At 42.0% G+C, this 24,604-nt stretch overlaps 1 protein-coding gene and 1 non-coding gene across 8 annotated transcripts in view; one reads left to right on the top strand and one right to left on the bottom strand.

Moving 5' to 3' along the window:
- The window catches only part of MTUS1 (microtubule associated scaffold protein 1), a 188,243-nt gene that overhangs the window by 113,258 nt on the left and 50,381 nt on the right, over positions 1–24,604 (top strand). The window contains exon 1 of one of the 7 annotated variants that reach the window (XM_006080150.4): positions 8,420–9,058. The exons of the other annotated variants lie outside the window; for them this stretch is intronic. Coding sequence (XP_006080212.4) covers positions 8,938–9,058 — 121 coding nt within the window. The 5' untranslated portion in view covers positions 8,420–8,937. Of the gene's footprint in view, positions 1–8,419; positions 9,059–24,604 lie in introns of those variants that run through there. 7 annotated transcript variants of the gene reach the window in all.
- LOC112587479 lies at positions 18,039–18,162 on the bottom strand. The gene has a single exon (XR_003111989.3). It is a non-coding gene; the product is annotated as a U6atac minor spliceosomal RNA (small nuclear RNA).

Genomic DNA, 24,604 nt, shown 5'->3' with positions numbered 1-24,604 from the left:
ATGAACATCTCTACAACGAATACCTTCAGAGGTTAGGGAAGTTTTTGTGATAGATTCTTTTCTTTAGTTAATTAGTATATTGGCTGTGCTGGGTGTTTGTCGCTGCACTTGGGCTTTCTTTAGCTGCAGCGAGCGGGGCCGCTCTCTGGTTGTGGTGCACGGGTTTCTTGCTGCGGTGGCTTCTTGTTGCAGATCACGAGCTCTAGAGAGCTCAGCCTCGATGGTTGTGACATGTGAGATTGCCCTGTGGCATGTGGGATCTAAGTTCCTGGGCCAGGGATCGAACCCCTGTCCCCCTCATTGGTAGGCAGATTCTCAACCACTGGGCCACCAGGGAAGTCCCCTGTGATGGATTCTTGTAAGTAGTAAAAACAAATCAAAACACATGCATATTTGTCACCACTTCGCTCAGCAAATTGTTTTCCAAAAGCTTCGTATCCCATAACTGACAACATAAAAGAGTACCGGCTTCACCATTTTTTTTTTTTTAATTTGACTAGTTTAGTAGTTGAAAGTTTTGTGTCACTGTTTTAGTTTCAACCTTTCATCAGTTACATCAAAGACAGCTCCATCACCTCGTGGGCAAAGGAAGAGGAGCAGAAAGAGAATGAACTTGGCCAGCATTGACTGTTGATGGACACCCTGGGATTGCCGCATTCCCCTGGTGTCCTGATCTTGGGTTCATTGCTAAGCGTCTCCAAAGGCTCAGATTTCTCACTTGGGGACACGAGCATATTTCGGGAGGACTTCCCAGTATAGATGTATTTTATGTAGAGTTGTTATATAAAAAGCTCTCAAAGGATAGCTGCTCGGAGACAGTGACGAGGATAATCCTTTTCATTGTTCTTATGATTCTAGTGACTTACTATTAGAGCTCTTTTCCAGGAGAATGAATTATTTTAAGTCCTTTAAGCAAGCAGGGAAAATCACTGAAAGTCAAGAACCACCCTCCTGGGGTCTAGCTGTTGTCATTTATTTAAAGATGATGATGCTGTAAGATTCTCACCAACACTGACTCTAAATAAAACTTGGTTTGCTGTTTATAAGGATGATGCCATGCATACCAGGTACTATTATTATGTGGTTCTACCCCACATTAAAGCTGTTAGGGATGCCAGAGCACCAGAGTTGTATTTATCCTGCTCTCTGATTATTTTACACAAGATCATCACTTTCAGGTGCCGTGGAGTCTGCCCGGGAAAGTAGAAAACGCATGCTCCTTCCACCTCCCCCCTCACTAAATCCAGCTCAGGAGGATCGGGTCACTCTCTGTACCCCCTCTTGCAAGTGTAGGGAGATGGTTGAGAATCGCACGCCTCCTCGGATGAGATGACACCAGCATGGCCAGTGTTTCTTTCACTGAGAGTAGGGGTGAGGCTGTCCTCCTCTGTGGTTTTATGATTATAACTGTCCTCTCCCACTTAAAAGGCAGATGGTGTTTGAGGAACGTGTGAAGTTTGGTATTCAAATCAGGGAAAGCATGGATTGTTGGAACAAGGACCATCTGTTTATCAGGAGCTAGATTCTTAATTCACACACCACATACAAATATATTCCAGACTGAAGTTTTAAACAAACATCAGAATGCGAGCATGAAAAGTAGACTTTACAGAAAAGACCTTTCCAGGAATGTCACTACGAAAGAAAGGATTTCTAATTATGACAACAAAAGGTTTAAACCTTGCTTTTGTCAAAGAAATTTTTCTAGGCATGGAGATGGATGTTAGCTGTAACTGGACTTGTGATTGTTTCACAATATTGACAAATAACAGGCATACGTCAGCAGTACCGCAGGTTCAGTTTCAGACCACCCCAGTAAAGTAATTCTCGTTAATTTTTGGTTTTCCATTGCATAAATGTTTACATTAAAGCTCAGCTGGTAAAGAATCCGCTTGCAATGCAGGAGACCCCGGTTCAATTCCTGGGTCAGGAAGATCCCCTGGAGAAGGGATAGCTATCCACTCCAGTATTCATGGGGTTTCCTGATGGCTCAGTTGTAAAGAATCCACCTGCAGTGTGGGAGACCTGGGTTCGATCCTTGGGTTGGGAAGATCCCCTGGAGAAGGGCATGGCAACCCACTGCAGTATTCTTGCCTGGAGAATCCCATGGATAGAGGAGCCTGGTGGGCTACAGTCCATGGGGTTGCAGAGAGTCGGACACGACTGAGCGACTAAGCACACATAGTGTATTAACTGCGTGATAACCGCATTATGTCTAAAAAAGGTACGTATCTTAATTTAAAAATACAAAACAAAAAGTGTGAAATTTTGCAAAAAGTATCACACAGTGACACAGACACATAAAATACGCAAATGCTGTGGGGAAAAATGATGTCGATAGCATTGCTCAACATGGGATTGTCACAAATCTTCTGTTTGTTTTTTTTAAAAAATAGCCCCACAATATTTATGAAGAGCAAAAAACAGGATTATGCTTATACCGAATCGTTACATTGTGCTCCTAAAACCAATGTCTATTATATCTCAACCGAAAGCCACTGTAAACAGTAGTAGGGGTCACACCACAAACTGGGACAACATCAGCAACCTGTTTACTCCAGTTCAGGCCATTTCAAATCAGGGTACAGACAACTGCACGTGGGAAAGTAAACGGATCATCAGGGAAACGCAAATCAAAACCTCAGTGAGATGCCACCGTGCACCTGTCAGAGTGGCCATCCTCAAAAAGACCACAAATAGTAAACGTTGGTGAGGATGTAAAGAAAAGGGAACCCTGGTGCGCTGTCAGTGGGAATGTAGATTGGTGCAGCGCTATGAATATGGAGTATGTTTTAAAAATAGAACTATATGATTTAGCAGTCCCATTCCTAGGTATTTAGCCAAAGTGAAGTGAAGTGAAGTCTCTCAGTCGTGTCCGACTCTTTGCGACCCCATGGACTGTAGCCTACCAGGCTCCTCTGTCCTTGGGATTTTCCAGGCAATGGTACTGGAGTGGATTGCCATTACCTTCTCCAGGGGAGCTTCCCGACCCAGGGATCAAACCCAGGTCTCCCACATTGTAGACAGACGCTTTACCGCCTGAGCCACCAGGGAAGTCCCTATTTAGCCAAAGATAATGAGAACTCCAATTTGGAAAGATACATGCGCCCCAATGTTCATAGCAACACCATATACAATTGCCAAGATATAGAAGCAGCCAAAGTGTCCATCAACAGATGAATGGATAAAGAAGATGTGGGTGTGTGTGTGGGTGTGGAATATTACTTAACCATAAAAAATGAAGAACTTCCAACCACATGGGTGGACCAGGAGAATGCTGTGAAGTAAGTCAGACAAAAAAGGACATACTATTCTGAACACGTCCCATATCATCTGATCTCGGAAGCTAAGTAGTGCCAGGCCTGGTTAGTACTTGGATGGGAGACCGCCTGGGAATACGGGGTGCTGTATTTAGGTCTTTCCTGGTGGCTCAGATGGTAAAGAGTCTGCCTGCAATGTGGGAGACCCAGGTTCAATCCCTGGGTCGGGAAGATCCCCTGGAGAAGGAAATAACAACCCACTCCAGCATGCTTGCCTGGAAAAATACCACGGATGGAGGAGCCTGGCGGGCTACAATCCATGGGGTTGCAAAGAGTCAGACACAACTCAACAACTTCACTATTACTATGGTATCTAAAAAATAATGAACATCACAAAACAAAACAGAAACAAGACTCACAGATACAGAGAACAAACTAGTGGTTACCAGTGGGGAGAGGGTATGGAAGAGGGGTAATACTGGGGAAGGGGATTAAGAGATGCAAACTATTATGTATAAAGTAAGGTACCAGGATGTAATGTACAGCACAGGGAATATAGCCAATATTTTATAATAGTTTTAACTGGAGTTTATAAAAATGTGAAATCACTATGTTATGCACTTGAAACTAACATAACACTGCAGGCAAATCAACTATACTTCACTAAAAAATGGTAAAAGAATTAGACACAAAGAGGAAATACAAAGGGCTAAGAAATATTGAAAAAGTTTACAATCTTTTTTTTTTACTTTTTATTTTATATTGGAGCATAGCCAGTTAACAGTGTTGTGATAGTTTCAGGTGAACAGCAGGGGGACTCAGCCACACATGCAATGTGTCCATTCTCCCCCAAACTGCCTGAACCCTACATCCAGGCTGCCACTTAACTCTGAGCAGAGTTCCCTGTGCTATACAATAGGTCCTTGTTGGTTATCCATTTAAAATATAGCAGTGACAAATATTATATTTCTAAGAGTGCTGGTGAAATGAGTGGGGACTAATTGTCTCATTCATATCACTGTAGGGGTGGGGGGAGGTGGTATAAGTTACTGCAGCCCTTCCTGGATGGAGGCATTTTGACGACATGTGACAAAAGCCTTCTACCTCAGCATTCCATTTATCAGAACTGATTCTAGGAAAATGATTGACTTATTTATTGCTTTTCAGAACTGTTTAAAAGGGGGAAAAATTGGAAACAGTCTGAATGATTTAAACAGTGGGTATTGTTTATGTTCGCTGGCATTTCTATAACATTTTTAAAGCCATTAAAATAGTAACATAGAGGATTATTTAATGCCATGGAGTGATAATGGCATTATCATTGCCATTATCATTTTCACATGATAATTTTAAGTTTGACATTTTAAGGTTTAAAGAATTTTAAGTTTTAAGTGAAAATTTTAAGTTTAAAAATAACTGGCTACAGAGCACTATGATGTACAGATAATTTGAGTTTTTTAAAAATTCTACATTGAACACACTTTTCCCCTTCGTTTTTAAAAACACACATTGTATGTGGATAAAACATTGTTGCTTTTATTTGGGGCGACCAGCACTAAAAGGTAATGCTGCTAGTCTTGGAGAATTTACAATCTTATGGGTTGGGTGGAGATTGAATTTTATTTATCTATTCACTTTTGGCTGTACTGGGTCTGTTACCGAGCGAGCTTTTCTCCAGCTGCAGCGATCGGGGAGCTACTCCCTGGTTGTGCTGCGCGGACTTCTCATTGTGGTGGCTCCTCTTGTTGCGGAGCAGCGGCTCTGGGGCCTGCAGGCCTCCGGAGCTCTGACACGTGGACTCCGGAGTTGCGATGCCTGGGCTGTGGCGCATGCTCAGTAGTTGTGGCGCGCGGGCTTAGTTGTGGGATCTTCCTGATCAGAGGTCCAAGCCGTGCCACCAGCACTGAGAGGCAGATTTCTTACCACTGAGCCATCAGGGAAGCCCTTCCTAATCGTTTCATGTGAATTTTCTGATAGAGTGTGTCTTATAGACCTTCTTCTTACTACTAAGCAAGAAGATATTATGGAAGGAATGGAGAATTAAACTTAAAAAGGGCCATATATAAAAATAAAGAAAATCTGGCAGTTAGGGCTATGTTAGGGAAAGGAAGGAAATATAATAAATGCTAAGACTGATACTCATGCTGGAGTTCTTGGGAAGATTGGTTGAATAGAGATGCTTGAATCCCTGGTTAAACATTAATCTCCAGATTCTTAATGATCATTAACAATAACAAATAAATCTGTCCTAGTTGGATGTATTTCGTAGCATCTGAGCAACCCTGCACAGCCTATGCTGGAACCATAGCATCATTGTTTTCTAATGTCAAGTCACTAATGAAACACACACACTTCTATACAGACTGCAGTGAGATCTGTGATTCTTGATGTTTGAATCTACTGTGACAGGGTAACACATTGACTGCCAAACACTTTTATCATCCATAACATACCTTCTTTAGTTTTTAAAGTCTTGCTGCTGATAAGTCACTTCAGTCGTGTCCGACTCTGTGTGACCCCATAGACGTCAGCCCACCAGGCTCTCCTGCCCCTGGAATTCTCCAGGCAAGAACACTGGAGTGGGTTGCCATTTCCTTCTCCAGTGCATGAAAGTGAAAAGTGAAAGTGAAGTCGCTCAGTCGTGTCCGACTCTTAGCGACCCCATGGACTGCAGCCTACCAGGCTCCTCCATCCATAGGATTTTCCAGGCAAGAGTACTGGAGTGGGTTACTCTATACAATTCTTTATTCATTATTTTTCTTTATTTGTGTCATTAATAGAAATATCATGGGCTTTTTATAAAGCTATTCTACCACTTAAACTTTTTTTTAAAAAAAACTTCATTTTAATGACTCTGTGATCTTACTCTTAATTTTTATAACTAATTACATTTTTCTCATGTAAGTACTAAAAGTTCCTTAGATTTTTCCTTACCTCCTCTTAAATTAAGACTTTGTATAATTAAAGATGAACACTTTCTTATCTTTCTTATATTTCTATATTTGGTATAAATTCAGAAATGACAGTGTGTGTACACGTAACTGATCAAAGAAGTAATCAAATTATTTGCTCTTTCTGAACCAGTTTTAAAATCTGTGCTTCCCCAACCCCCTAGAAGTGTGTGTGTATCTATCTATCTATATATATAAAATAAAAATTGTTGTAACCCTGCAATTATTGCTGATTGATTATTTAAAAGAGTGCATGCATAAAAAGCGTTTAGGAGTGTGCCTGGCACATAGCATATTGTATGAGTTGGCTGTTTATCAATTGTCAAGGCTGCCTTTTTGCTTTGGTGCACTTGTGCTCAACCGCCACCAGGCGGCAGACTTGTGTTTGGGAAAGAATAGAAACCCTGCTTGAGCTGTTCTTAGTCTTTCCCTTTGTGTGTGTGTGTGTGTGTGTGTGTGTGTGTGTGAATAGAAACCCTGCTTGAGCTGTTCTTAGTCTTTCCCTTTGTGTGTGTGTGTGTGTGTGTGTGTGTGTGTGTGTGTACACGTTGCTGTAGAAACAGGAACTACTCCTTCTGACTTTTGACTTTTCCTTTTGACTGGCACTGCTTCTCTTTATTCTTACAGTTCCTAGCTGTGCTGTTTTTTGGCTTTGGGCTTTTTGCCTTTGAAGGAAGAGCTCCCCAGAGGATGGGAAACACCACAAGCCTCCCAGGGCCACAGGGCATCACTCACAGGGAGAAGCAGAGAGCCATGCTCTGCTGTTTAGAAAGATCATTAGCAACATAACTTTTCATATATGTGGTGTAGATTAGGGTAGTTCAAGCAGACATTGTAATAAATATAACGAATTGATGGCATGTTGCTATTTTCTTCTTTTAGAGTAGTCCGGGCTAAAAGATTTCCCTTTCAACCAGGATAGAGTTTACTATTACTTAACTAACAAAAAACTAAACAAAACAAAAAACATTGAAAGAGGGTGGTGTCATGTCTATTTTTAATAATATCAGTGTTTAGTCTTCTATTTATAATTTTAATGCTGGTTTTTAATCTTAGTTTTTACAAGTGTTTTTTTCTTGGTGGGAAGCAGGAAGAACAGTTGGTTGTGGCAAATTAATTTGCTTTTTAATAAAAACTGTGATAAAGTGAAGAAGCAATACCTAAATGTAGCTTTTCCAGACTTTAATTCCTTGGTTAACAAGACCCCTCGTCTGTTTATGAATAGGTTGTAGCTTGCCCACAGAGGCTGGGTGGGGGTTGAGGGGGCGGGTGGGGTGAGTGCAAAGGGAGGAGGAATTACTCAGAATTTCCTTTCCTGCCTGTCTCCTCCACTCGTCACACCCTGAACACTCTAGAGAATTTCTGAAAGAGTAACTGTGTCCTGAACATTCTCATAGCATCTATTAGTTATTTATGGTCAACAGCCACATTCATTTCTGTTATCAAGCCTTGGAAATCTAGGAAACATGCATAGATCATTTTTTTTTACATATTGTTTTCTTATACTTTTCAAAATTAAAATCTATCAAGAGTTTGGGCTCTTCCTGGTTTAAAAATATTAGCTTCACCTAAGTGAGCATTTTGCGGGTGCAATTCTCTTTTATGTCCACGCCTTTCTCCTGCAACTTCTTTTAGTTTTTGCCATCATATTTTAATGTACTTTTTACAAAGGACTCTACTCAAGTAAACATTTGCTAGATCTCAATTCTTACTGATACACAATAATCTCACTTTCCTGGTGTTCCTAATCTGAAAACACTACTATTCTTGAGAGGTCGCCTGATATTCTGTAAGTGCAATGAGTCAAGCAGTAAGTGGAATTTAGAATACTGCTTGTCAGACTAATTTTTTATTCCTCTGGAACTATTAAATTACATCTGATAGAGGTATTGCATTAAACTTTAATTGTTGGTTATTAGTGAGGTCTCCAGAATATGAGTGGTAAAGTTGAACTTTAACCTTTCCTCAATCTCTCATTAATACAGTAAAAAGATTTTTTTTTAGAAATACAATGGACCTACAGTGCTACCTTAGCATCAGATGTTATAGTAGGCATCTTATTTAAAACTGTAACTGGGAACACTTTTGTCTCAGGTATTAGGTTTCTATATAGGTTTATGTAAAATATCTGAAAAAATGCCCCGTGTTACTACTAGTGTGTGTGTGTATATATAATTACAGTTTAAATTATAGATATAATTACAATTTAAAAAATCAGAATACAGACTACTATAATGAAGTCTTAATTCTTTATAATTACTAAATAAGTATTAGGCATGCCTCGAAGTAGTTGTTTCCCCTTAAGGATCCTCCAAGCCATCACCGAACCGGTGACATTATTGGTTGTTATATAAAGCGCCTAAGACCACCCACTTTCTCCTCCCCTTCACCATCTCTGATGCAAACCATAACAACCCCATAGCATGTTCAGTGTGATGTCACTCAGAGGCTGCTGACTGCTGGGGCTGCTAGGAGGAGTTGCTTCAGAGGAAGAGCATTGTTTCTGCAACATCTGGCAGTGGAAGCGGAAGCCAGAAGCACTTGGATAGCTCTGGGGCTTTTCTTTTGTGCGGGCGCGGTAAGCAGCGTCTGGCATGTAGGCATGTTTTCTCTCGGTCTGCTTCTTGGCCTGGGAGAAGAGTGCAGGGTTGGAAAAGACAGTATGTGAGAGCCCGTGTGGGAGCTGGTTCTTCTGTGACATATTCTTTTCCACCTGCTCTGAAGACATGTTGTTGTCTCCCAAGTTCTCCTTGTCCACCATTCACGTCCGGCTGACTGCCAAAGGGTTGCTGCGGAATCTGCGACTTCCTTCAGGGTTTCGGAAAAGCACTATTATTTTCCACACAGGTTTGTCTGGCACACGCTCTCTCTGTACTGTTACACTGGGTGGGGGGGCTTCTTGGTTACCTTGCAGGTGCTTATCAGAAATTTCCTAAGGGGACAGATTATTGAGGAAAGAAAGCTCTAATGGGAGAACTGGGCATAATTTGTCAAAATAAGCCGCTTTCTCTTGTGCTTCAACACATGTGCCTAGCACTTTTCCTTGTCTGCAAGCTACTGTCTGCTTGGTTTGTTCGTTGAAACCCAAACTGTTGCCTGGATGCTCCCAGCTCTTTGCTCTGACACCAGCCAGATCTGGAAAAAAAAATCAGCACCTGTTCAGTTACATTTTCCTTCACATGATTTCAGAGATGGGAGACAGGTAAATCAAGACAACTAGCTCTCTTTCCTTTAAAGAAGGAGATGAAAAGAGAGGGTTCTGTAGTTTTTCGTTCTGTAGTTCCTCACTGAGGTTGTGACAGGCTGGTTTGGTATACTAAACGATGGCTGTGTTCTCAACATGCTGAAATAAAGCATCATAATGCTTGTGGACAGGTAGGAAATGAACGACAAATTAAGTTTTCCAAGCTTCATGGCGAAAATGTTTGCAAATCACAAGAGACTGCCTCTGATCTTCTTGCTTGTATCTGCTTTTTATTTTCTGTGCCTAGAGATGGAAATGAATGCAGAGTATATTTTAGGCACATGTCACCTGCCTGCCCACTTTGAGAGGATTCATTTGCCTCCCGTCGCTGCCTGTTGTTTGGATATAATTGCAACTATGGTCAATTAAGTTGATTTCATGCTATAAACACGGGAGTGCTGATCTTTTGAATCTGGGCTGGTTAGTGGTAACCGTGCTAGGATCCTCTGAGTATGTAAATATTGAGTAGATGTTGTTTTGTTCCCCATGAATGCCGGCTCTTCTGGGTCTTGTTTTCCATCTCTGTCCCCAGTGATTTTTCTCAGCTGACTGCTTATAGTTTTTCCAGGGGCATCTCCCTGCCCTGTGGGATAATTCCCGTTTTTCTCCAGCAGCTCTTCCTTGTGTTTCATAACTCCCCTTGACCTGTCACCGGAATCTGCCAGCCTTTCCCTCTCAGTCTGAGCTGACAGCTGAAGGTAAATGGAACAAGTTCCGAGGGAAACAGTGGCTGTGTCTCTCCTAGCCTATACACCACTGTCATTTTTCTCAACTTTAAAGAATAAAAAGGTGAAAAATAAAGATAAAAGGGTACCCTGTATTTGTAACAATCTGTAATCTAAAATAGCTCCCAAGTGGCTTTTAATTTTAACTTAAAAAAAAAAAATCAATCCACATTCCAAGTTAAAAAGAAAATCAGACAGTGCAGAAGGTTGTACAGTTCCAGGTGAGTCTCTTTCTTACCCAGTCCCCGTGCCCTCTCCACAGAGGCAGCCACGCTCGTGGGGGCTTGTTTATCCTTCCAGTAATTTTTTGAGTCATGTGTAAGCCCATGTAAGCTTTTTTACCCCTTTTTGTTTTACAGAAATGGAAGCATAATATACACTCTTTTATAGCTTACTTTTAAGCATGGACGTATCTTAGGTTTGCATGTTAACACACTTATCTACCACGTGCGTTTTAGCAGTCATATAACATCCCGTTGCTGACTGAGCCATGATTTAAACCAATCTTCCATTAGAAAACATTGTAGGTTGTTTCTACTGTGTTTATAAAGCAGATCAAGGCAGCTTAAAGCTTTTATTACCAGAGTTTGACTAATAGTGACACTTGGGGCACATTTTTTTGGATTTACATAAAAATATTTTGAACCATTCCTTTGATGGCCATCATAGTTTCAGTGTACTTAAAGGTGATCTAGTTTATCTGATTTTACACCAGGAGGTCGGAGGCCCAGAGAATTAACTTGCCCAAGGACACATAGCCAGTGGCAGAGATGGAACTAAAACCTGGGACCTCTTGGTTTTATTTTTTGTTTTTTTAGATTTTTTTCCAGCTGTGAATCTTGCTGTAATTTTGTTAGATCTAGTGAATAGCCATGATGGAAAAAAGAGTTTTGCATGTAGGAAGCATTTTATAATTAAGTAAAGAATATAATTCTACTTACCCCAGTAAGAATCTTTTATGAGCTTATCCATTTTATGTAACTAGAGAGTCTGAGAAATCTTCCAATAAAAAATAGATTGGAGTAGTCAGATTTCTTCCTATCCATCTGGGTTGTAAACAGTAGAAAAAGAGGTGGTGTTGCCGTTGGTTGCTGCACTCACGGTGGTATCAGCCTGGATTCCAAGAGCCCAGGGTTGTAGCCTTGGTTCTGCTGGTAACCAAGGCAGTGACCTTTATCACTTAACCAAACAGGGATACAGAATAAAGGAATCAGACGAGATGATTTCCAAGGTCCCTTCAACCTCAAATTCTGTGAATTTCCTGGCTCCAGATTTAAAAGTCCTTGATGTGTTACTGACACCTGAAAATTATTCTTATCTAAATGAGTTCTCTGGTTGTTTCCCAAACTCAGCGAATACTGATTTCTTTCTCTTCACACCACCATTGTTTGGCGCTTAGTATGTCCTCAAAGCCCCCATTGTTCTTTCTCATTTAACCACAATTCTCGGGTTGCAAGAATCTATGACTCTGTCTTGTAAAATCCTGTTGTTTATACCCTCTATTCTGCGGGCATGCTCAGTCACTCCAGTCGTGTCTGACTCTTTGCGACCCCAAGGACTCTAGCCCGCCAGGCTCCTCTGTCCATGGGATTCTTCAGGCAAGCATACTGGAGTGGGTAGCCATGCCCTCCTCCAGAGGAGCTTCCTGACCCATGAATCGAACCAGGATCCCCTGCATTACAGGCAGATTCTTTACCAAGCTACCAAACTACCAAGGAAGCCCAGTAATATTGGAGTGGATTGTCATGCCCTCCTCCAGGGATCTTCCCTGAGTCTCTGAAGGCTCCTCCATTGGCAGGTGGGTTCTTTACCATTGTACCACCTGGGAAGCCTTCTGCCTACTCTAGTTCAGGCTTTATTATTAGGCTGAAGCATTTGAAATTGCTCTTCTTAGAGGTAAAAAACAGTCAAATATCAACAGTTTTGTTACCACCCAGTCTAATACTTTGGAGCTTTTTGAAGGATTTTATAGTTTTGGTCTTTGCCACCAACCAGCCTTTCCCCTGCTTCCAGATTATCTTTTCACATTGCAGGGTCAAGTCATTCATTTCATAAACAAGTATTTGTTAGATATGTCCTGTGTGGCAGGTACAACGCCAGATGCTGATATTGTAGCTAGGACCAAGTCACAAGTAGCCCCCTGCCTTCCCACAGCCCACAGTTTACCACGGAGTCAGGCAAAGACCATCAGACAGTTATGGTACGACATGGACTAGGTGTCCAGGCAGCTCCCGGCAGGTGAGGCTGACTCCCCAGGTCTTCCACGGGAAGAGCCATGTCAGCTGGGACCCCAGGATAGGAGGAATTAGCCAAGAAACAGAGGGTGTTCCAGGGAGAGAAAATAGCATGTGAAAGCCTGGAGGTGAGGAAAGCCTTGAAGGTGAGCTCCTTCAAGAAAATGAAAGAATTTTAACACATTGGAGCATGGACTGTGGAGGGGGAGCTGCCAGCAGTCAGGTGGTGGTTATAGGGGTCCAGATGGAATGGGCCCTTTCACCAACCCTTGTGCAGGGCACTGTGCGCTGTAATATTAATGAATTGATTGGCAAAAGTGTGCTGTCCAGTCCAGGATACAGTTTCCTCTGTTAAACAGACGAAGGAATGAATGTGAATGTGTCAGTTGTGGGTGATGTTGCAGGACGTCCAGAGTAGGTGAAGACGGTAGCATCCCAGGAGGGCCCACACCTGCTAAGAGGGCCAAAGTGGTTTCACTGACTTCACCAAAGCACCCGGTTCAGTGTAGCTCAGAATTTTGCCTCAACGTATTCATTTCCATCTTACGAGTCAGCAGAGGGAAAGGAATCGTCTCTGTAGAAATACTCCTTGCCTCCAGTTCTGTTGGAATCTGGGTTTTCTGTGCAGCTGGAGATAGATACTTGTACTCATTATTATGAAAAGTGCCAGTTTGAACCTCAGAGTTGATATTCTCATTGACCCAAGTGAAGGCAATTCACGGCACTAAGAGAATTCTTTCTGCTGAGCTAGTAAAAGTAAAAGCAATTACTCTAAGCAAAGAGGGGAGGTGTGTATTTACACATACTCTGAGGAAAGGCAGGAGGAGTATTATCAATAACACAAGATATTTTCATTTACTTGAAGCCACACTAAAGAGAACCATTTTGCCTAGGTATTTGGTAAGAGTGAGGCTGAACAAGATTAAGTGTTTAATTAAAATGAAAGTCATTGTAGTGTTCTTATGTTTGGTGTTCACTTTTCAGACCATCCAACAGAAGTGCTTTCAAAATAGTTTTATTTATTTATTTTTGGCTGTGTGTGGTCTCTGTTGCTGCAAGGGCTTCTCATTGCTGAGGCTTCTCTTGTTGCAGAGCACACGCTCTTGGGCACCCTGGCTTCAGTACTTGCAGCATGTGGACTCTGAAGATGAGCTCAAGAGTTATGGTGCACAGGGCTTAGTTGCTCGGCAGGTTGTGGGATCTTCGTGGATCAGGGATTGAACCTGTGTTTCCTGCACTGGAAACATATTTACCACTGAACCACCAGGGAAGCCCCAGAAATGCTTTTAGGTGCAGTTTGTTAAGACAGCTCGACTTAGAAGGAGTTTATTTGTCTCACATAGCAAGAAGCAGCTCTTACCTTGTTCAGAGGCTCAGCAATGTCAGGATTAACACTATGCTATTTTCTTAGCCTTATTCTCATGAATGTTGCCTCATGATCTCACAATGGCTCCTGCAGGCAGCAGAAACCAGACCCAGGGAAGGAGCAGTGCCATATCACTCATGCTTACATCTCATTGGCTAAATCTCAGTCACATGGCTGTTTCTACCTGCAAAGGAAGCTGGGAAATTGAGTGTTTCACTTCTCCAATCTCTGTAGTGCATGCAGGTAAAGAGAGATTAGAGCCCTATTATAGCAACTGCCACAGAGAAGGCAAAACTAATTTCTCAAAAGCTAATACTGATAGCTTATAAATAAGGGCAGTATATCATTTAGCAAGTTGAATCTTGCAACACACCTCATCGTTTCTTCTTTTTTAGGATATGAATTTTTTTTGGTAATGATCACCTAGTTTGTAGCTATGTTAATTGGACACTTTCAAGTTATTTTATGGTTTGGACATAGAGGTTAATAGTTGATTTTGCTCTCTTAAATGAATTAATTTTCAGTTATAGTACACTGAGAAAGAATGTTCTCAACATTAAATGTGGTTTTATGTATTTAAAATGTATTAATAAAAGATATATTTTATTAGGAACATATGGTGGGGCTCCTAGTCATACATTAAGGTGATGCTAAATTTTAATTTCTTGTGTTTCTCTCACATATTACAAAATATAGAAGCCAGTGAAAGCATTTTAGAAAGCTTCCATAAAATAACTATATATATTTAGAATTGTTTGTAAGAAATTAAGCTATTCAGTCATTTGTATAATGCAAAAAAACATCAAAAGGATCAAATTCAAGAACAATAGAAGAGAGATATGGCCTTCCACCACCCGCTTTGTTATCGCTTCTGTGAATCCACAGTTTTCTTTTCAGTTTCCTGGAAGGCGGCTTTGAAAGTTACACTGGCCTCATGCCACATTGATAAGCATTTACTAGGAACTGGTTTTGTGAATGGCATTATGTTAAAAATGTCTTGGCATAGATTGATACTGAACTCTTTGATATGGCAGTCTTATAGCTTCAGCTTTGCTATGACATTAAAATGTGCCCTTTCATAGTTATTGCAGTCTATTTAAGACAGCAGTGATATGTTAAATGAATTTTTACTCATAATAGGTAATATTTTTGATAAGTCTTTAAAAGTTAGATGTAGAAAGAAAAAGGTAAAGTTTTAGCATGCCGAATTGTGCTTTAATGTGGTATCTGTTTTCACATAAACATAGAAAATAAACCATACAGTATAGTTTGAAGTTGGATTCAGAATGGGAAGGAAAACAGTGTTTTTCATCTGGAAAAAAATGGAAGAATGTGGCACGGGAAACATATATAGTAAATGCTTATTTAATTAGAAACATTGAAATATTTAGGTTGAATTTTAGATATTAAAGAATCACCCTATACATGAAATAATACAGATTATGGTACTTTTTACTAGCTCTAAAGCATGTTTCACAGCCAGTAATAGTGTTTTATTAATAGTATATGCACATTACTATTTTCTTAGGTAAAAAGACAACAGGTGTGTTTTTAAATGTATCCAAAATTGGACATTATTTTTCTTATTTGGCTTAGGTAATACTTTGGGTTATTTCAGTACCTGAGAAAGAAAGAAAGCGTTAGTTCAGTCATGTCCGACTCTTTTGAGATCCCATGGACTGTAGCCCGCCAGGCTCCTCCATCCATGGGATTCTCCAGGCAAGAGTTACTGGAGTGGGTAGCCATTCTCTTCTCCAGGGGAATCTGCTCGACCCAGGAATCAAACTTAGGGCTCCTGCACTGTGGGTGAAATTTTACAATCTGAGCCCCCAGGGAAGCCCTAGCACATGAGAGTCCTTTATAAAAGGCATCAATTATGTAGCTCTGGGTAACATTAATACCAATAAAGCTTCTTTTTGTGTGAGAGACTGGGCTTTTTCCTATTGTTCCTTGTTACTTGAATTTTAGACATCTCATACTCAAATTATTTTTCCATAACTGGTTAATATTTTGAGAACAACATTCTCTTTTTATTTATTATTTATAGTATCTGTGCTGTGCTTAGTTGCTCAGTCGTGTTGGACTCTTTGCAACCGCATGGACTGTATCCCGCCAGATTCCTCTATCCTTAGGGATTCTCCAGGCAAGAATACTGGAGTGGGTTGCCATGCCCTCCTCCAGAGGATCTTCCCAACCCAGGGATCGAACCCAGGTCTCCCGCATGGCAGGCGGGTTGTTTACTGTCTGAGCTACCAGGGAAGCCCACTTGTATTAGACAAATTCCTAATGTTGAATGTTTTAATTGGCTACTCTAACTTTTGTTTCTACTGTCTATTAAAGGTAGTCTATCATCTTTAATTCACAATAAGGAGATTTTTGACCCACTTTGGGGATTTATTTTCCCCGCTCAGATCTTTTGTCTGCATGTGCCTTGTCAGCCCTGCTGCTCTGCTGGGGGCCCTGCTTGATGAAGAACGCGTGATTGCACATGGCCACGATGTTAGGGACACCGTCTGTGGCTGTGGAGCACTGACCCACCGGGCCTGGCCTCGCTGGCACAATGGCGACATCACCTAAGCTGGCTAGCTCAAGGTGGAAAAGTCCAGAAAAGACAGTTTTTAAAAATCTGACAAGGTACATGTGCTTGCAGTGGATACAGCAAGAAGGGCCATGTAGAGTTTTGTTTGTTCTTGTTTTGGAAATGGTTCCTTGTGGTGACAGAGTGTTATTCTTGGTGCTGTGTTCGTCCATGTGGTAAATTTAAAGGGACGTCTTGGCGCATGCCGTCATCGCTGAAATCAACAGCACAGCTTGGCTTTGTGATGCCAGGCATCTTCTCAGGTTCCTATTATGATTCTTCAGACAAAATGATCCTTCAGACAAAAACAAAATGAAAGTTCATATGAACAGTTCGCATTTAATATTTCCCGTCATTTGCCTTAGTAACAAAGAGAAAGAGCCAGTCCCGGAGCTGCTATCCTGTGGAGTGACACCTCAGTCACATATTTATCTTCCTCCTTGTGCTCTGAGGAGAGTGAAAGTGAAGGTTGCTCAGTAGTGTCCGACTTCTCTGCAAGCCCATGGAATTCTCCAGGCCAGGATACTGGAGTGGGTGGCCTTTCCCTTCTCCAGGGCATCTTCCCAACCCAGGGATCGAACCCAGGTCTCCCACATTGCAGGTAGATTTTTTACCAGCTTAGCCACCAGGGAAGCCCAAGAATACTGGAGTGGGTAGCCTATCTCTTCTCCAGTGGCTTTGCCCGACCCAGGAATCAAACCAGTGTCTCCTGCATTATAGGTGGCTTCTTTACCAACGAAGCTACCAGGGAAAGACCTATCCAATTTGTTCATATACATTGTAAACAAGTATAATAAGAGACGTTTGTTCCTTATTTTAAGTTGAGATAAAAATTCAGATTTTCTTCCCCTACTATAAAATTCATGTTCCAGATGAAATTTTTGCTTGTTAGGTGATTAAAAATATTTTCATTTGGCATCTTTGGAATTGCTAAGGTTACAGGCATGCAATTTTACTACTTGCAGGTATTTTAGTATGCTCTTCTAGTCATGAAACAAATCCAGAAGCTTAACATATTAAGGTGCATTTCTATTATTTAGAAACAAATTGATGGAAAATTAGTCAACAAATTGACGGAACTGATACTTTCTTAAAAGTATTGCTGAAAAAAAAATTTTTTTTCAAATGTAATGAATTTCTGTTAACTTTTATTTACAGTTAGTAGTCCATTTTAAGAACATGAGAAATGTGCTTTTCTTTCCCTGCCAGCCACATGGAAAACGTTTAAGATCAAGTTTGGTTGGTTTTTCAGGAAAAGTTGTCTAAGCAATAATTATCCTGAAATAAGAGTATTTAATAGGAATATGCCTTCTATCCTGTAATCTACTTTTGAAATTAAAAAGTAAAACCATTTTACATGTGATACATGGCACTGCAGCAGGTCCAACAGTCTAGTACTATAAAATTTTAATAGGTGTCTTAAGGCACTCCTCCCCATCTGCTTCCAAAAGAATTAGCTTGGGTAATTTTAAAAGTCTAAACACTGTGCTTTGTTGAGCTTGAAATGTTCCACAGTAAGCAAATGCCATACCTACCTAGAAGTAGAAAAAAGCTACGTGTGGCTTCTACATTATGATTACTAAGAACACTTCTAGAGCAAACTCATAGTGAAAGGAATATTGAAAAGGTTTATACAAATTTAAGCTAATGACACTGACTTGTTTCTTAGTTTGTTTATTTAAATAATGGTTAGATGCCACAAAGCAAGAGTCAGCACCTTAACTATAATATGCATGTTGTTGGGCTTGAGGGCTTCTTCCACTCTTGTCAAGGCGGATGCTAACTTCCTCCTCTCATACAACACTGAGTAATGATTTCTTATAAAATCTTGGTAAGACCATCTAGATTTCGTGGATCTGCAGTTCATCAGACTGGGAAAGTGTGTGTTAGTAGGCTTGCACTGTGTGTGCTGTGTTTAGTTGTGTCTGGGTCTTTGTGACCCCATGGACTGTGGACCACCAGGCTCCTCTGTCCATGGGGATTCTCCAGGCCAAAATATTGGAGTGGGGTTGCTGTGCCCTCTTCCAGGGGATCTTCCCAACCCAGGGATCGAACACAGGTATCCCGCATTGCAGGCAGATTCTTTACCATCTGAGCCACCAGAGAAGCCCTGGCTTGTATTAGGGGCAGCATCTGGGACAAGGGGAAGTAAAGAACCGATTTGCTCCTGGGGAAAACACCCCAGCTGACAAGTCTGTTTGGAAAGCCTTATGGGGCTGGTGAGGCTAGAATAGCATCTTTTTGGAGAATGAGGAGCAGGGTATTAGAGTGTAGGATGCCTGCCCACCGGGTCCCTCGGCCCTCTCTCTGATTCTCACGTGCTAATCAGCTCCTTTGTGTGTTACCTCTGAGCTGCAAACTATGAGTTATCTGGCACTCCTCTTGATCCAGGTGCTCTGCCTCGTAAACACATTCGTCATTTCCTGCCGGTTCTCACTGCCCTAGCCACGAGTCCCTCCCCGACCCTGGGCCTCCCTTTGCTCACCCCCTCAGGTCTCCCCCTTGCCCTGCATCTCCAGGCCCTTGCTCAGCACTGCTCTGGGTCTCCTACCAGGATAAACCTTGTATGGCACTCCTGTCTGGCCCCTGTTTCTACTTCCAGCCACATCCTCCTACTTTAACCTCAGGAGTGCTTTGCTGTCAGCACCAAACGTCAGGACCTCCAGGGCTCCCATACTTCTCCGCCTTGGTGTTTTCTGCTGTCATATCTGTCTGCCAGACGTGCAAACGTCCATCCACACTGTGTCTCCAGCACCCTTTCTTGTTGGTCGCAGATCCAGGTGTTCCTCCCAATCCTCTCACTGCACTGTGCACATAATTCTCTTTCCTAATTAGCATATGGCCATCGGCAGTGGCCTGTTTCTGTCTCTGCGGCGTAAAAGTCCGGGACCAACTTGCTAGAGGCACATCCAGCAGCCATTTGCTGAATGCACAGGGGTCACGTGGATCATCGTTTCAGAACTGGATGCTCCCTCTTATCAGAGCACGTATTTCCAGGTAGTCCACATTTAAGACCTCGTTGTCATGGAATTTCTCCCTCAGCATAAACTGCCATCCTCAATTGCTGAGCAAACACTGACTTTCAGAAAGAGCCTGTGGAGAGACAGGTGTCCCAGGAAGTGTTTTAGACGAGGAGGTTCAGATTAAAGTAGAAAGACAGGAACCAGTTGTCTGGCCAAGCTTGTTAGCTCACTGCTTGTGTTTTATTAACCCACAAGCCTTACTTGTCAAGGCAGTAATGTAGCGGAAGGCACATGCCTGCCAGTGACCATCACCTTTGCAGATAGCTGTGTGTGTGAGTTAAACAGGAAGAGCTGACTATCAGACACAAGGTGTCTTCGTGTATCTTTGTAGGGCACCGCCAATGGCACCCCACTCCAGTACTCTTGCCTGGAAAATCCCATGGACGGAGGAGCCTGGTAGGCTGCAGTCCATGGGGTTGCTAGGAGTCGGACATGACTGAGCGACTTCACTTTCACTTTTTACTTTCACACATTGGAGAAGGAAATAGCAACCCACTCCAGTGTTCTTGCCTGGAGAATCCCAGGGACGGGGAAGCCTGGTGGGCTGCCGTCTATGGGGTTGCACAGAGTTGGACACGACTGAAGCGACTAAGCAGCAGCAGCCCTCTTATACCTGCTTCCACCACCCCCAAAACACCAGGCAGGTCCACCTGCCCACAGCAAAGCCACACGGTAGATTTTGATAAACATTTGGTGAGTAAATGAATAAGAAATCAATAGATATATGAAACAAATGTTAGTTACTGAAGGCTACGTATAGTTTTTCATTCGAGTCAAGGCAACCTCTCCTCGTAGGTCTTGTCTCTTGCTTGATTTTAATATTCAGAAAGCAAGAAGATTCTGTCAGTGGCTTGTTCTTGCCTTAGGATGGTTGTATCCTCAGCAGCTAGGTTAGTCCCTGTCTGAATAGTTATGTCTTTCTCTCAGAAATAAGTGTTTTGCCTTTAGGGTGGGGGTCCATATGCCTGAGTGACTGAGCCTGAAACATGGGCCTGTTCTTCTTCCTTCAACTATTTTCTTTAAGAGGATGATAAATAAGTTCTTTAGGCTCGTTTGAAATTTTATTACATTGAGATTTCTGAGTAGAAAGAACAAAGAGAGTAAACAGTGTTATCCAGCTATTTTTCAAGTGAGCAAATGTCCTGGACTCAGGACTTTGGTTTTCCTGATGGAGGTTTCAGTTTCATTGGAATGAAGTCCAGGAAGGTCTGATCAGACACACAGTGGTAATTATCTTGTCAACATGCATCTGAATCTATGTGAAAGTTAACATTTAGTTTTAAGATTTCTGAGTAAGTTGATTCTTTACAATTAGATAGCCTCTTAATGGAGATAATAAATGAGATTTTTTTAGTTTTAAATGGTTGTATTATCAAAATGGTAACATGTTAATAAAGGTAACACAAGGGCAAAGTTTGGTTCATATTAAGCTAACTTGCTATAATAACGAATCCAGTAGGATTTAAGGGAAGCTGTTGATTTTTGGCATTACAAAGTACTCTGTTTATGAGCACTGGGGCTTTGAGCATCACTGGAGATTTTTGCATGGTCTCGGATCTTCCGTTGGTCCAAGGGTGAGGAGGGAGGGAAGGATGCTCAAACTGGGTCATCAGCTGTCATGTGGTACAGCTGCGTCCTCAGGGAGCACAGTATATGGAGCGGAAGATTGAGGTCACAGCGTGCTTTTCCAGCTCTAGGTAGAGGGCAGTCTGTATGCTTATTTGCTCTTAGGTTAAAACTTGAAGATATGTAAATCTATTCTGAGAATTCACATTCAATAGAAGCTGCATTATTTAGATTTCTGCCCAGATTCCCCATAGAAAAAACATGGATTGACTGTTTGCTTGATGGTTAAGTGTTAAAGATTGAAGCTCAGAATTCATTTTAACCACCTTTAAAAAATATTACATTTTAATTTTGAGTAGGTAATATATTTGTTGTAGTTGTTTTAGTCACTAAGTCATGTCTGACTCTTTTTGTGACCCCATGGACTGTAGCCTCACCTCCTATCTCCGTGGGATTTTCCAGACAAGAATACTGGAGTGGGTTGCTATTTTCTCCTCCATGGGATCTTCCCAACCTAGGGATGGAACCTGAGTCTCTCACATTGTGGGCAGATTGGTTCAGTTCAGTCACTCAGTCGTGTCAGACTCTTTGCGACCCCATGGACTGCAGCATGCCAGACTTCCCTGTCCATCACCAACTCCCAGAGCTTGCTCAAACTCATGTCCATCTAGTCCATGATGACATCCAACCATCCCATCCTCTGTCGTCCCCTTCTCCTCCCACCATCAATCCTTCCCAGCATCAGGGTCTTTTCCAATGAGTCAGTTCTTCATATCAGGTGGCCAAACTATTGGAGCTTCAGCTTCAGCATCAGTCCTTCCAACGAATATTCAGGACTGTTTTCCCTTAGGATTGACTGGTTTGATCTTCTTGCAGTTCAAGGGACTCTCAAGAGTCTTCTCCAGCACCACAGTTCAAAAGCATCAATTCTTCAGTGCTCAGCTTTCTTTATAGTCCAACTCTCATATCCATACATCTACTACTGGAAAAACCATAGCTTTGACTAGACGGACATTTGTAGGCAAGGTAATGTCTCTACTTTTTAATATGCTGTCTAGGTTGGTCATAGCTTTCCTTCCAAGGAGAAAGGGTCTTTTGATTTCATGGCTGCAGTCACCATCTGCAGTGATTTTGGAGCCCCCCAAAATAAAGTCTTTAACTGTTTCCATTGTTTCCCTATCTATTTGCTATGAAGTGATGGGACTGGATGCCATGATATTAGTTTTTGGAATGTTGAGTTTTAAGCCAACTTTTTCACTCTCTTTTTTCACTTTCATCAAGAGGCTCTTTAGTTCCTCTTCACTTTCTGCCATAAGGGTAGTGTCATCTGCATATCTGAGGTTATTGATATTTCTCCCAGCAATCTTGATTCCAGCTTATGCTTCATCCAACCCGGCATTTCGCATGATATATTCTACATATAAGTTAAATAAGCACGGTGACAATATACAGCCTTGATGTACTCCTTTCCCTATTTGGAACCAGTCTGTTGTTCCATGTCCACTTCTAACTGTTGCTTCCTGACCTGCATACAGATTTCTCAGGAGGCAGGTAAGGTGGTCTGGTATTCCCATCTCTTGAAGAATTTTCCACAGTTTGTTGTGATGCATACAGTCAAAGGCTTTGGCATAATCAATAAAGCAGAAGTAGATGTTTTTCTGGAACTCTCTTGCTTTTTCAGTGATCCAGCAAATGTTGGCAATTTGATCTCTGGTTCCTCTTCCTTTTTTAAATCCAGTTTGAACATCTGGAAGTTCACGGTTCATATACTATTGAAGTCTGGCTTGGAGAATTTTGAGCATTACTTTGCTGGTGTGTGAGACGAGTGCAATCATGTGGTAGTTTGAGCATTCTTTGGCAGATTCTTTACCACTGTGCCATTAGGGAAGCCTGCAATGTATTTGCCTTGTGTTTTCAAAGTATTTAAAAGTGCACTAGAACACCTTTATATCGATCTGGTTCCTGTTGTCTTCTCTGAAAAGGTAAACACCGTTAGTACTTTCATATATATTATATGAAAGCTTTGTTATGAATTTATAAGCAAAAAAGTACATACCTCTTGATACAATGAGACACATCATCTACATTGCTCTTGACCGTGTTTTTTTCATTTAACACAGAGAGCTTTCTATTTGTGTGTTACAGCTGTGATGTTCCGTTGTATAAATGTACCATACATTTATTTAAGCACACCTCTACTTATGGACGGGCTTCCCTAGTGGCTCAGATGGTAAAGAGTCCACCTGCAGTGTAGAAGACCTGGGTGTGATCCCTGGGTTGGGAAGATCCCCTGGAGGAGAATACGGCTACCAGCTCCAGAATTCTTGCCTGGAGAATCCCTTGGACAGAGGCACCTGACAGGCTACAGTCCATGGGGTTACAAAGAGTCGGACACGACTGAGCAACTCAGCACAGCGCAGCATGGCAGGTTCTGCTTTATTTGGGCTTCCTTGGTGGCTCAGCTGGTAAAGAATCTACCTGCATTGTGGGAGACCAGAGTTCAATCCCTGGGTAGGGAAGATCCCCTGGAGAAGGAGCGGCCACCCACTCCAGTATTCTGGCCTGGTGAAATCCATGGACTATATAGTGCATGGGATCACAAAGAGTCAGACACAACTGAGTGACTTTCACTTCACTTCACTCCTTATGGACATTGGGGCTGTTTTTTTGTTTGTTTGTTTGTTTTTTTTTAATCTTTTCTCTGCAAGCAAGTTTGCATTGAAGTGAAGTTGCTCAGTCGTTTCCGACTCTTTGCAACCCCATTGACTGTAGCCTACCAGGCTTCTCTGTCTATGGGATTTTCCAGGCAAGAATACTGGACTGGGTTGCCATTTCCTTCTCCAGGAGATCTTCCCAACCCAGGGATTGAACCCGGGTCTCCCGCATTGTAGGCAGATGGTTTACTGTCTGAGACCCCTTATTAGGTGTCATTTTAACCCCATGTAGGATTCATAAGAGAATATATTCTTCCCTACTAGCTGTGACTCCAACAGTTTGTGCTAGGATGTGTTAGAGAAGCCTTATCAGCAGGTTTTATATTCTTAAACCTCCATCTGGGGTATGACACTATGCAGGCAGACATCATCAGAGTAATTTAAATGTCTGAATGAGATTCTCCATGGTAGCATTGAAAACTGCATCATGATGTCCATGATAATTTCCAGTGATTTCTATCACTTTCTGAGGCAGAGTGGGGTTTGAATTCTAGGTGTGGCGTTTGGGGTTTTCATGGCTGGACGTTTAGGAACCGTTGTTGGTATGCGAGATTTCCAATTTGAAATTCCAGTTCTACGGCCACTAAGAAAGCCTGAGAGAAATAGAAGCTGGTACCTGGAGACCTTGAGTTTTCCTGAGGTGGTGGCTTACCTGCCCCCCACCCCAATTCTCTAGTGAGGTGGAGTTAGCACCCTGACCCTGAACTGCAGCTGAAGGTGAAGCAGGAACCAGGCAAAGCACAAACGAGAAAGCAGCCAAGAACCAGAGACTCGCATGATTGGAATGCAATCACACTTGGACAGTTGATGTTTTCCAGGGTTGTTGTTCAGTCACTAAGGCTTCCAGGCTTCCCTGCCTTTCGCTGTCTCTTGGAGTTTGTGCAAACTCATGTCCGCTGAGTCGCTGATGCCATCCAACCACCTCATCCTATGTCACCCCTGT

Source organism: Bubalus bubalis, chromosome 1 (assembly GCF_019923935.1).
Source record: "Bubalus bubalis isolate 160015118507 breed Murrah chromosome 1, NDDB_SH_1, whole genome shotgun sequence".
NCBI classification, from domain to species: Eukaryota; Metazoa; Chordata; class Mammalia; order Artiodactyla; family Bovidae; genus Bubalus; species Bubalus bubalis.
Note: the sequence above shows the minus strand (reverse complement) of the source record. Positions and strands in the feature narration are given on the sequence as shown.